Genomic DNA, 12,680 nt, shown 5'->3' on the forward strand with positions numbered 1-12,680 from the left:
GGACCACAATTAATGTGAGAAATGTAATTGATGACTGGGCTCTTAAAAGCTACTCTCTGCTGATATGCCTCAGTCTCTGCTCCTAGTCCCAGACTTGCATTTAGCTTTCAGACATTCTAGCGATTAGACCATGGAGATTTTATATACCTAACAGTTCAACTCATTAATTCAACGAGTGTAATAGATCCTTGGCATGTTTGGATTGAAATTTTGGACAGATAGCAAGTGCTCTCAAGTAGATTTTGCTTTAGGACAAATTTGAATCCGTCAGGCTGTGTGTGCGGTTTGTGTGTGGAGCCTGTTGCTTACTGGTGAGTCTGCCCAGCGGACCCTGGAGCCTGCTGCTCAGCGTAGTGGCATTGTTTGCTTCTGGTAATTACGGTAACAGTTACATGGGAAAGGACATGCTTAGTGGTATTCTCAAGTTTCAGAATTCACAGAGCTTTTCTGTCACTTGTTAAGGTCAGTGGTCCAAAACTGTAACACTTCATCTAATTCCAACAGTGTTTGGAACCAGTGGATTATAGTTACATTGTAATTGTTGCTAAATTGGGATGTTGCCTTCTAGTTAGTGGTTAGGGATTTGTTCTTTCCCTCCCTCCCTTCCTCCCTGCCTCCCTCCCTCCCTCCCTTCCTTCCTCCCTCCCTTCCTTCTTTCCTTCCTTCCTTCTCTTTCTTTTTTTTTATTTAATATGGCTGTTGATCTCTAATCTATGATTTTATATTCCAAAGAATCTTTTATCATCAATCTTCCTCCCTCATTTATTCAAGATAATGTTTTCTTTATGCTGTAATCAATCTTTAGAGTGTGTGTGTGTATGTATATGTGTGTGTGTGTGTGTATATATATATATTCTGAAGAATCACGTATATTCTTTTATGTTTGTTCAGTGTTTTCATCTCCGCTCTTGTCTGGTGCTTACTTTGGTTTCTATTTTTATAACCGTATTTAATTCCAGCATTAGTTAGCTGGGTTGTCATAGTGTAACAAGAGTCAGAAAGACCTGGGCTGAGAATCAGCTCTGAAAACCACTGTCTGTGTCTCTGTATATCTAAAAGCAGGTGATAAGAGCACCTATTTCAGTGGTTTATTCTATGTATTGAAAGAAATAACATAGTATAGTGCTCATCCCAAACTAGTTGTACAGGTAAAAAAAAAAGTTAGAATATAAATTCTAGAAGTGCTAAGATTTTCACTAATGACCACAAGCACTTACTACAGTCCCTGGCACACAGGAAACACTCAATAAATACCTCAGTGGTTGCTGTTCTTAGGCTACTATAGCCCTCCCCTCAATGCTTTGAAGATGAAAGATAAAAGAAATATCTATAAAGTACATAATAAAAGATCTGACATAGAGTATTTGATTTTGCTAGAAATATATTGGCAGGAGCTTACCATTCTGGTCAGTGATTGGTTTAGATAGTGTTCTTGAGAAAACATCATCAGAAAGGCTAACAGTCTTTTGTTTCATCCTTCTCAGGCATCCTATTTTCATTGGTGGTGATGCTGTATGTCATCTGGGTCCAGGCAGTGGCTGACATGGAAAGCTACCGAAACATGAAAATGAAGGACTGCCTGGATTTCACCCCTTCTGTTCTGTATGGCTGGTCATTTTTCCTGGCCCCAGCTGGGATATTTTTTTCTTTGCTAGCTGGATTACTATTTCTAGTTGTTGGACGGCATATTCAGATACATCACTAAATCAACCATTGCCCCGAGTATTTTCTTGAGAGATTTTAAAACAGGGAATACTTTTTTTTTCCATTTTGTTTCATTGATCCCAGCATAAAATTAGTAGATATAACTTTTTAGTTGCTATTCAAATTAATCATTTTACTAAGATTTTCTTCAATAAGAAGGTCCTAGAATCTCTCCAGATACCAACAAGCCTCCATCTTGTTTAAGTGCTGTCAAGGACCTAGGTCTTTAGGGAATAGGTAAACAGGTCTCCCTTTCACTGAACGTGTTAGAGTTCATGCAGGTCGCAAAGGCCTGATAATAGCTTAATACCATGACATGGGGAAAATCTAGATAGATTTGGCTTAAAGCCTCCTTGGCATTCACTTCTGTTAATTAAAAAAAAATCCTTGAAGAATAATTAAGAATGGGCAAGGTTGTCAGAGAATTTATTTCGTTTCTTCTCCACACACATAACATCTACATCCACATTCACTGGCTCTTGTGAGCAAATGAATTTAAAAATAGACAGCAGTTGTTCTCATTAGTGGGAGCCATGTACTCACCAGTTAAAATGGGCCACAACAAACAAGACTGAGAGCATGTACTTATCTTACTTTTTCACCAACAGTGGTTTTTGTTTTATTCACTTAATTGTGCATGCTTACATAAACTTTAAACTACATTTAAAACTAACTAGTCTGCATACCAAATTATATATAATCTAGATTGATTTTTTATGAACTTAAAGTGAGTTAATTGTGTAATGTAATATTGTTTAAAATACATAAAAACCAAGCATGTCAGCTTGGTCCATAATTCTATTTGATATTTTAAAATTCTCATTTAAAAATTATATTGCTAACGTTCAGCATGTGAAAATTTATTGATAAAATGTGATTTTAATATTCTTTAGCTATAAACTTTCAAGATACTTCCCTATGAGGGTTATAATAGCCCTGCTTTATTAAAGACCATAAAATATTAACTTTCCCCAAGATGTTATGGGTTCCAGTTCTTCTGATCATTTGATTTCTTTAATTCCTGTCCCTCAATTTCTTCATCTTTACAATAGGTATATTAACATTTACAGATCGACTGTTTCCTTTCACCTCCTAGAAGAAACTTTACGTGGGGAAAGATAATTCTGTATTATTCAGTAGCATAGACATTTTGTATATCAAAGATGTTCATTTGGCACTAATGTTGATTGAAATCAGATCCATCTGAGATGCCTAGCTTGTATTTGCATTCTGGAAGCTTCCATCGCAGGGGAGCCCGGCAGGGTATGCGAGCTTTGTTGGAGGTGCGGTGTTTCATTCTGCAGCTGTTGTGAGGACAGACAGGCATGGCCTACAGGCAAAAAAAGTCACCACCTAGAAGATGCTCTGGGATAGAGGAACTGCCCCTTTTTAGCAGCTCTTCCAGTGCCGTGGGAGAGGTGATCCCAGTCTTCTCTGTACATCTTGTGCTTTTCCATTAAGACTTGTTCCAGTGGGAAGGAGCTTTGGAAAAATTGCAAAGGTCTGAATCGTGAGGGCATTTTCATGACAGGACTTGCCAATAATAATAATAATAAAGCTCCAGGGGTCTAACTGGTTTCTCAAGTCATTTCAATACTATCATAAACGTTTTTGTGGTACTTTCCTTTGTCTTTCACTGTTTCGTTTTTATATTGCTTCATTTGCTTCTTTGCTTTTGGCTTGGTTATTAGAAAAAATAATTATGAGGTCTGTTCTGCACGTTGACTGTGATGTTAAGTTATGGCATGCCATTAAGTTTTCCAGACGATGCTGGATGTATCTGATTAGTTCATGTCATCTGTAAATACAATTCTTTTTTGTAGTACTTTGGAATGGAGCCTTTTTCTGGTGTACTGTATGCCATTTAAGTTTCACAAACAAGCTGCTTTCGGCAAAGGCTTGAATATTTATAAATTTCAGATGGTTATCCTCACTTTATAGTACACTTATGTGGCTACCATATATTTTTCATATGACAATTGGCTGAATAGCTGATGTGTATGACACTTTTACACAGATTTGCACTTTGGAAGTATTTTATAGTTGTAATGCATCAATCAAATAAATTTCAAGCACATTTCTTGATCAATTTACCGGTAACCCTCTGAAGGAACGAATGTGAGTTGTGATTGCTATGTCAATGAGTGAAATATACTTTAAAATGGCAGAGATATATAGTACATTATTGTAGCAACCTTATATCTGATTTGAGATACTGTGTTGCCAAACGTCCATGTTACGTTTATTTCTCTATTGGTTGTATTTATTAATTTTTAGAAGCCTTTAAACTGTGTTAGAATCTTTTTGAAAAGTGTTGATTTTGCATCATAAAGTTTCACTTTAACAAATAGGATATCTTTTCAGTTACACTTTTAGAAAGAGTAAATAAAAAGGGCAGTGAGTTATGCTCTTGGACTTGGTGAAAGCTATCATCTCTCCATATTGTATTTGTTCAACTGGTGTAATTCACTCGGGTGGATGATTGCATATACATTGGAACTGGTTGGAGAGACTATACAGAGAAGTTTAATGATTGTGTACAATTTGAGGGTTGATGGTAGGGCTTTCTAAAAAAGCAATATCAAGTGTGTTGTTAGTGTTCCTTTGGTCATTTTTATTACTAATCTATAAATATATTTATTAAATTTGAAGATTAAATGGAATTATAAAGGATATATTGGAGGAAGTGTCACTGTTGGTAATTCTTCATCTATTAATTTTGTCTATCATCAATATATATGAGTGCATGTCTGTGTATATTTGTGTGTATGTAAGTGTGCATGTGTATTATACGTTTGGGTAGAAAGAGATAAATTGAATGATATAAATCAATACATTTGCGCTAAGCAAATTTTAAAAAATCAGTTTTCTTTGGGGAACAGCAATCTATTATTGTTGTTTCCCTGAGTGCCACTTTAGCTGTTTCACTCAACGGATGGTGGTTTATTCGTTCAACATGTAATTTGATTTCTGTTTTCTTAAAAGTAACCATGTTGGACTTACAAAGAGACTTAGAATGTCAGAGGTGTTAGACAAATATTGGATACCAGTAAAATTAGCTGAATGTAAGTCTGAAGGTTGGTGGAATTGTGAGAAAGACCAATGGTGATGGGGTTATATTGAAGAAAATATAAGATGAACTAAATCAAAACCAGATTTGATTTTTGTGGGACTCCACCAGAAATGGAAACTCATGAGCAATAGATGAAACAGAAAACTAAATTTTTATTGATTGTATGAAGGAGTTAAATATATGGAGACATTTCTTCCATGGTAGATGGAGAAATTCCAATCAGAATGTAGGATGACAATACCTTTGATATGTTAAAAACCAAGGAGGTTAGGGATATACTATTTTTCATATTTATAATACGCATAAAGTTAGCAAAGGGACATTTAATGCGGTTAGCAGGGAAGCTAGGAAAGAAAGAAAGGAAAACATCCAGTTACAGATTATACTTTCTGAACTAACTCCCCAGAGCAAGCGTTAGGGGCTCTGTCTGCAGATCAGTGAGACAAACCTGGACTAGCCTGTGAGAGTGGGATGTATCAAAGACAGCAAGTCTGGAACGACAATGGAGACACCCTAAGAGACCCACTCAGCTTTTTGAAAGATCATCCCTCCTGCCCATAGGGTTCAGCTATGACTGAAAAATTGAAGGAGCAATTGGACAGTTGAACTTTATAAATGATCCACTTCTAGATATAAGGAATCATATGATATTATCTAATAATTCTATTTAATCCTATCTATCATCTATCTATATATAAATTATACAGTTAAATTGATCTCTATATAGATAGATACTGTGTCTATACATTGTCTATATAAGTAACTAAATTAGAACAATTTGGATTCTTCAGATGATGATGGTTTTCATAGTTCACTCAAATGACAGGATAGTTTACCCTGGGTTTATGAAATAAGCATGGTTGAAGTAATTGGTATCCTGCACAGATTCTGCATATTTTGCAGATAATTTAGGGAAGGAGAGGACTCACTGGGATAAAATAAGTGCACATGCAGCAAAGATTTTAATATTCTCATTCTTCTGGATGTCTAGGAATTATAGTGACATAATTCACTGAAAATATAGGATAGTTCTCTTTTTATATGACAATTCATTTTTTCTTCTCTTAGCATTTTTTCCCATTAATTCTAAAGAGAGACTGCCACTGTTAAAAAAATTCACCAATGCTTGCACATAGTATTGATGTTAAAAACTACCTAAATGAATAGATATTTAAACAACATAGACTACAAAAGAGTGATGTGTAAAGAATAATGCTTATTGCTTCATATTTTGGTCTAGCATATATAAAGGCATTATAAGAAATATTGATGTATTGTTTTCATCCCCCAAAAATTCAAGGGAAATTTTTCTGCAAAAATTTTGTGGGTATATGTAACTATCTGAAAGATATGTGAAGTATAAAGTTGGATTAACATGTCTGTGGTTACCTATAACCACATACCTAGGCATGTATATGTATATATATGTCTGTGGTATGCATGTATATGTATATATGGATTTGGATACAACTGTATACATATGTTTGTGTGTATGCATATAGAACTATATACACACATGCCTATATATCTGATTACACATGCATGCACACATATATACACATAAGGTATGTGTATGTATGGAAAAATAGTTTATATGCTATAGTGTATACATGAATGCATAGAAGAAATGCTTACATTATATTATATGTGCACATACACATATCCAAATATTTGTCTCAGGCATTCCCAAACTCTTAAGTTTTGCTGGAAAGGAGGGCATATTTTACCTTTCTGCTATTGCATGCTTGTTGCAGTGGTGAGTGAGGATGGGGGCAAACAATAAGTGCTACCATGGCCTTCTCTTGCTTGGATCCAGAGCATATGTGGTGGTGCATATGCAATGAGCTAGTCATGTTTTCCTTGTAAATGCCAGTGGCCATGATTGTGTCTTTGAACATGTTCTGCACACCACCTGGCAATCGATAGCTGTCAATAAGTATTTATTTAATAGTTATAAACCTTTTTGGGCAAAATGATTTCTTTCTAAAGCCACGTGTCTTGGTTGGCTTATTCTTTTAATCCCCTTGCAGAAGATTATACTGATTGGTTCCCTGTCAACTCCTTATTTGAGTCCCCTGAAGGGAGGCTCCTAGGGTGTTGTGTGGAAGGTGATGAGCCTGTGTTTGGAGAGCTGATTTCAAATCCTTGATTTTAAACTTGCCATTTGCCAAATCATTCTACTTCACTTTGACTCAGTGTCTTCATCTGAGATGCTCACTAGTTTATTCAACAAACAGTAATTGCATACATGCTACTTGTCACAAATGGCACTCGATGTTAGATACATATTACTGAACAAAACAGACAATGTCTTTTTATTCTTCGAACTAAGATTCAAGCAAGGGATACAGAGAACAGACAAGTGAGAAAAATAACTTTGACTTTATCAATTGTGATAAATCCTCTAGGGAAAAATGCATAACAGACTAATGAGAGATGGAACCGTGCTTGTTGGATAGTAAGAGAAATTCTTTCTAAGGCGAGAATTTTGACTATTCCAACACGAAATACATAGAGGGGCTAACTGGGTAAAAAGTGGAAAAAAAAAGGATTTCAGGGAGAAAGGAGCAAGTGGAAGAAAAGGCCTGAAAATGGAAAAGAACTTGACATGTTCTAGAAATGGCAAGGCAGCTTTTGTGGCTGGCCATTGAAGCCGGGAGCTTTGTGGTGAAGTTGGAGAAGCAGGAAGGGCCTGATCATTCCAAGCCCTTGCGTTGTTATAGTATATATATATATATTTTTTTTTTTTTTTTTTTTTTTTGAGACGGAGTCTCGCTCTGTCTCCCAGGCTGGAGTGCAGTGGCGCGATCTCGGCTCACTGCAAGCTCCGCCTCCCGGGTTCACGCCATTCTCCTGCCTCAGCCTCCCGAGTAGCTGGGACTACAGGCGCCTACAACCGCGCTCGGCTAATTTTTTGTATTTTTAGTAGAGACGGGGTTTCACCGTGGTCTCGATCTCCTGACCTTGTGATCCGCCCGCCTCGGCCTCCCAAAGTGCTGGGATTACAGGCGTGAGCCACCGCGCCCGGCGTTATAGTATATTTTGAGGGTAAAGTTGAAAGGACTTGCTGTGAATTAGGTAGAGGTTGAGGACAGGGAAGAACCAAGAATGACTTCAGATTTCTAGCTTAAGGAAATGGTTGGATAGAGAAGGCAGGAGGAGAACGGGCTTGAGGGAGAGAGGAATCCATGGTTCATGTTCATGGTGTCCTGTTTGAGATGCCTGTGACATGTCCACGTTTCAGCCCTGGTAAAGAGTTGGATTTCTCAAAGTCCTACAGTGGCCACAGGACGCTGTAGAAGCTGACCCCTTTGCTTACTTCTCCAACCTCATTTACTACTTTTCCCCACACTCACTCTGTGCCTCAGACATGCCAAGGTGCACTCCTGACTCATCGTCCTTGAACATAATGTGTAGTCCACATTATGTTGTCATAATCGAAATCTTTAAAATTAGGCAACTATGACCTGCCTAATTGCACACAGTGATTGATACAGTTTGAGTATTTGTCCCCACATCTCTTGTTGAATTATAATCCCCAATGTTGGAGGTGGGGCTTTGTGGGAGGTGTTTGGGTCGTGAGGGTGGATAGCTTGGTGCTATCCTTGCCATACTGAGTTCTCACGAGTTGTCATTGATTAAGTGTGTGACACTTCCTCCCCCACCTTCTCTTGCTCCCGCTCAGCCACGTAACATGCCTGCTCCTTTTTTGCCTTCTGCCATTAGTAAAAGTTCCTTGAGTCTTCCCTAGAAGCTGAGCCGATGCCAGTGCCATGCTTCCTTTGCAGCTTATAGAACCATGAGCTAATTAAATCTCTTTTCTTTATAAATTACACAGTATCAGGTATTTCTTTATAGCAGGGCAAGAGTGGCCTAATACAGTGGTCCCTACTCAGTCTGTCATCTCCTTTAGGTCTTTGTTCAAAAGTTACCTTCTCAGGAAAACATCCCCTGACCATCCTATTTAAAAATAGAGGCCGAGGCGGGCGGATCACAAGGTCAGGAGATCGAGACCATCCTGGGTAACACAGTGAAACCCCATCTCTACTCAAAATACAAAAAAATTAGCTGGGCGTGGTGACGGGCGCCTGTAGGCCCAGCTACTCGGGAGGCTGAGGCAGGAGAATGGCCTGAACCTGGGAGGCTTGCAGTGAACCGAGATTGCTCCACTGCACTCCAGCCTGAGCGACAGAAGCAGACTCCATCTCAAAACAAAAAAACAAAACAAAACAAAACAAAAAACACTTAAGATAAATGTTTGAGGAGATGGATGCCCCTATTGCCCTGATATGATAATTGCACATTGTATACAGGCATCAAAACATCACGTATACACCAAAAATATGTGTAACTATTGTATGTCAATAAATTTTTAAAAACAGGTTAGGCGGTTAGCTCAGAGGAGCAATGTGGGCCTGGAGGTGCACACTGGGGAGTCACAACATGTAAAGCCATGGCAAAGATGAGACCCCTTAGGAGGAGAGCTAGAGAGGTTGATCCTCTGTGCACTGGAGAACCAAACAGGGGAGGATAAGTGGAAGACGGAGCCTGCAGAGAGGCCAGAAATAGACAATGAAGAATTAATGGGAAATATGATACCGAGGAAACCCAGAAGGAGGATGTTTCGAGAAGTGACTGAGTTTTTATCTTTCCCAGTGGTGCTGAGGGGATGAGTAGGACAAGGGAAAAAGGTGACCTTTGGAGATGGAAGCGTGGAGGTGGTTGGTGATGGTGACTGCAGAAGTTTTGGTATGGGGTGGGAATGGAAGCCAGATGTGATTGATTTAAAGAGTTAACAGGAGGTAAGAGAGTGGAAAAGGCTGTTGTGCAACTTCTAGAAGCTGACTGTCCTTGAAGCAGAGCAGAGCCATGGAAATGGATAGAAGAGAATGTGAGATCAAAAGAAAGCATTCTGAAGATCCGGGAAAACAAGGGCAAGTGTGTGTACTTTGAAAATTATTTTGTACAAAGAAGTTGATGGTTTGAAGAGAACCATGAAAAAAGTGGAGTGTGGAGCCTGCCAGTGTATGTGTGGAGGGACGGTGGTGTCTGCCTCTCCTCAAAGTAAACACCCAGAATGTAGAAAGCACTCAGTACGTTCAATTTGACCAAAAAAAAAAAAAAAAAAAAAAAAAGAAGAAGAAGAAGAAGAAGAAGGAGCAAAACCAACCAACTAAACAAAATCCCTGTTGTTCATTTATTATGTACTAGTTCCAGCATCAGGTGTCGGGGTTGCCTTTTCGCCTTTTACAAGCCAAGTGCAATAGTATTCACTGCTCATCCTCAAAGCGCAATAATAAGATCCCCGAGAGTCAAGACAGTTGAAAGGTAGGTCTTTTAGCACCATGAGCAGTAATAGCAAATGACAGCATCTCAGTCTGTCAGGATGTTAGTGTATATCTGGAAGGTTCCATCTTGCTAGTGAAGTTGAACGTTCCCCTGACTCGATTCTCTAGATAAGTATTTGAGAAGGCAATTTAATTTCTTATTGATTTCTGATGGCATGTGGTTTTTAATATCTTAGAAAAAATGTGAAGTGTATTTCAATAGCATGTTTTCAACACTAGATTACAGAGTTCTTCCTTTTTTTTTTTTTTTTTTTTTTGAGACAGAGTCTTGCTCTGTCGACCAGGCTGGAGTGCTATGGCGCGATCTCGGCTGACTGCAACCTCTACCTCCTGGGTTCAAGCGATTCTCCTGCCTCAGCCTCCCAAGTAGCTGGGATTACAGGTGCCTGCCACCAAGCCCAGCTAATTTTTTGTATTTTTAGTAGAGACGGGGTTTCACTGTGTTGGCCAGGCTGGTCTCAAACTCCTGACCTTGTGATCTGCCCACCTTGGCCTCCCAAAGTGCTGGGATTACAGGCATGAGCCACTGCGCCCAGCCAGTTTTCTCCTTCTTAAACCGTTCCATTCACTGAGAGAAAATAGCACTCAAGGAGATATGCTTAGGTTAACTTTTAAACGAGATATGTAAACCCATTCAAATGAAGCCTCAGAAAGTGAAGAAATGTCACTCAATAGAACATTCTCAACATTAGTTTAGTTTTGCTCCTACCTAGAAAAATCCCAGCAACTGCCCAAAAGCCATCCACCGGTTTAATGGGAATACTCAGCTTTCTGTCTAAGGCCAATCAAAAGGCGTATCAGATTACTGCAGTAGAACATTGAACTTGTTCCACATCATTGAAGTTGTCCATTCTTGAGCAAGAAAAATACTTTCAGATAAAAGGAAAGTGCAACTTATGAAAGAGGGGTGATAAAATAAAAGATTCAGAAAGAGGGTTTTACAAATGGACTCCATTTGGATTCTGAACAATTCTTGTACTGAATTTTTTCTTAATAAAAGCAGGAGATTTGATTCTTAAGAGGTGGCGTGGGAGAAGATTTGTTTTTACCACTCTCTACACCTGGCTCAGTTGACTACATCACAGTAAGTGACTGTGTCTTATGCTGACAGATACTGTGGTTTTTGACTGATCTTCACCATCTTCACTAGTTGATAATATTTAATACTTTTACCTGTCCTCAGTGGTTGTTTGTGGAGAGCAGCATTTTGACATGGTTTGGATTTGTGTTCCTGCCCAAATCTCATGTCGATTCCTAATCCCCAGTGTTGGAGGAGGAGTCTGGTGGGAGGTGTTTGGACCACGGGAGCGGACTTCCTCTTTGCTGTTCTCATGATAGTGAGTTCTCCCAAGATCTGGTTGTTTAAAACTGTAAAGCACCTTCCCCTTCTCTCTCTTCTTCTCTGGCCATGTAAGATGTACCTGCTGGCCAGGTGTGGTGGCTCACGCCAGTAATCCCAGCACTTTGGGAGGCCGAGGTGGATGGATCATGAGGTCAGGAGAGCGAGACCATCCTGGCCAACATAGTTAAACCCTATCTCTACTAAAATTAAAAAAAAAAAAAATTAAAAAAAATTAGCTGGGCGTGGTGGTAGCGTGCATTTGTAGTTCCAGCTATTCAGGAGGCTGAGGCAGGGGAATCACTTGAACCCGGGAGGTGGAGGTTGCAGTGAGCTGAGATCACCCCACTGCACTTCAGCCTGATGACAGAGCGACACTCCGTCTCAAAAAAAAAAAAACAAAAAAAAACAAAAAAAAAAAAACACAACAGTTGTGTCTACTTCCCCTTTGCCTTCTGACATGATTGAAAGTTTCCTGAGGCTTCCTTAGCCATGCTTCCTGTACAGCATGAGGAACCGTGAGCCAGCGAATCCTCTGTTCTTTATCAATGTCCCAGTCTTAGGTATTTCTTTATAGGAGTGTGAGGAGGGACTAATACAAACATATTCCAAATTGCTTTCATAACATTGTTGCTTTATAACATGTTATTTTATGTTGTTTTAATCATGAAATGATGAGCCTCAAAGGCAAAAATTTCAGTACCTATCAAACTTTTAGAAAAACACATGGTATCTGAGGTCTGCTATGGACTATTAGAAGACACGACAGGACAGAAAAACAAGATGTTAAAGAAATATTTTAATTTTCCAAGCTGTTTTTCTTTATAAAAGTAATACATATTCATTAGACAATTCAAAAAGGACAAAGGAACAGAAAGGAAGAAACAGCTTTTACCTATAATTCTGCCCTCAGACTCAAGTGGTGTTAATAGTTCTAATAGGTAACAAGAAGCAGGTAATACAGAGCAAAGTTTCCTAAACTTAGTTTTTTACTTAATGGTATCGTTTTAACGTTTTTTGTGTCTTTAAATATTTCCAGTATTATCGAGACTCTTTGAATCACAGCCAAGCCAGCATAGCTCAGACACACACTGACACGGTCAGTGTTTGAGTCTTTGGCCTTAGGAAGCCCATTGAGTTTTGGAGTCACTTTGCTGTTTTCCAGGTGACCGTATTTAAACACAGAGGAATAATACTGATTACCCATCTGAAGTTA

The 12,680-nt window shown here is 38.8% G+C and overlaps 1 protein-coding gene across 8 annotated transcripts in view; it reads left to right on the plus strand.

Annotated features, from left to right (window-relative positions):
- TMEM182 (transmembrane protein 182) overlaps nt 1-12,680 on the plus strand; it is a 416,631-nt gene that overhangs the window by 78,560 nt on the left and 325,391 nt on the right. For 4 of the 8 annotated variants that reach the window (XM_005575169.4, XM_045368694.2, XM_005575168.4 and 1 more), the window contains one exon: nt 1,485-4,133. The exons of the other annotated variants lie outside the window; for them this stretch is intronic. In XM_005575169.4, coding sequence (XP_005575226.1) covers nt 1,485-1,705 — 221 coding nt within the window. In that variant the 3' untranslated portion in view covers nt 1,706-4,133. Of the gene's footprint in view, nt 1-1,484; nt 4,134-12,680 lie in introns of those variants that run through there. 8 annotated transcript variants of the gene reach the window in all.

This window comes from Macaca fascicularis, chromosome 13, assembly GCF_037993035.2.
Source record: "Macaca fascicularis isolate 582-1 chromosome 13, T2T-MFA8v1.1".
Taxonomy (NCBI): Eukaryota; Metazoa; Chordata; class Mammalia; order Primates; family Cercopithecidae; genus Macaca; species Macaca fascicularis.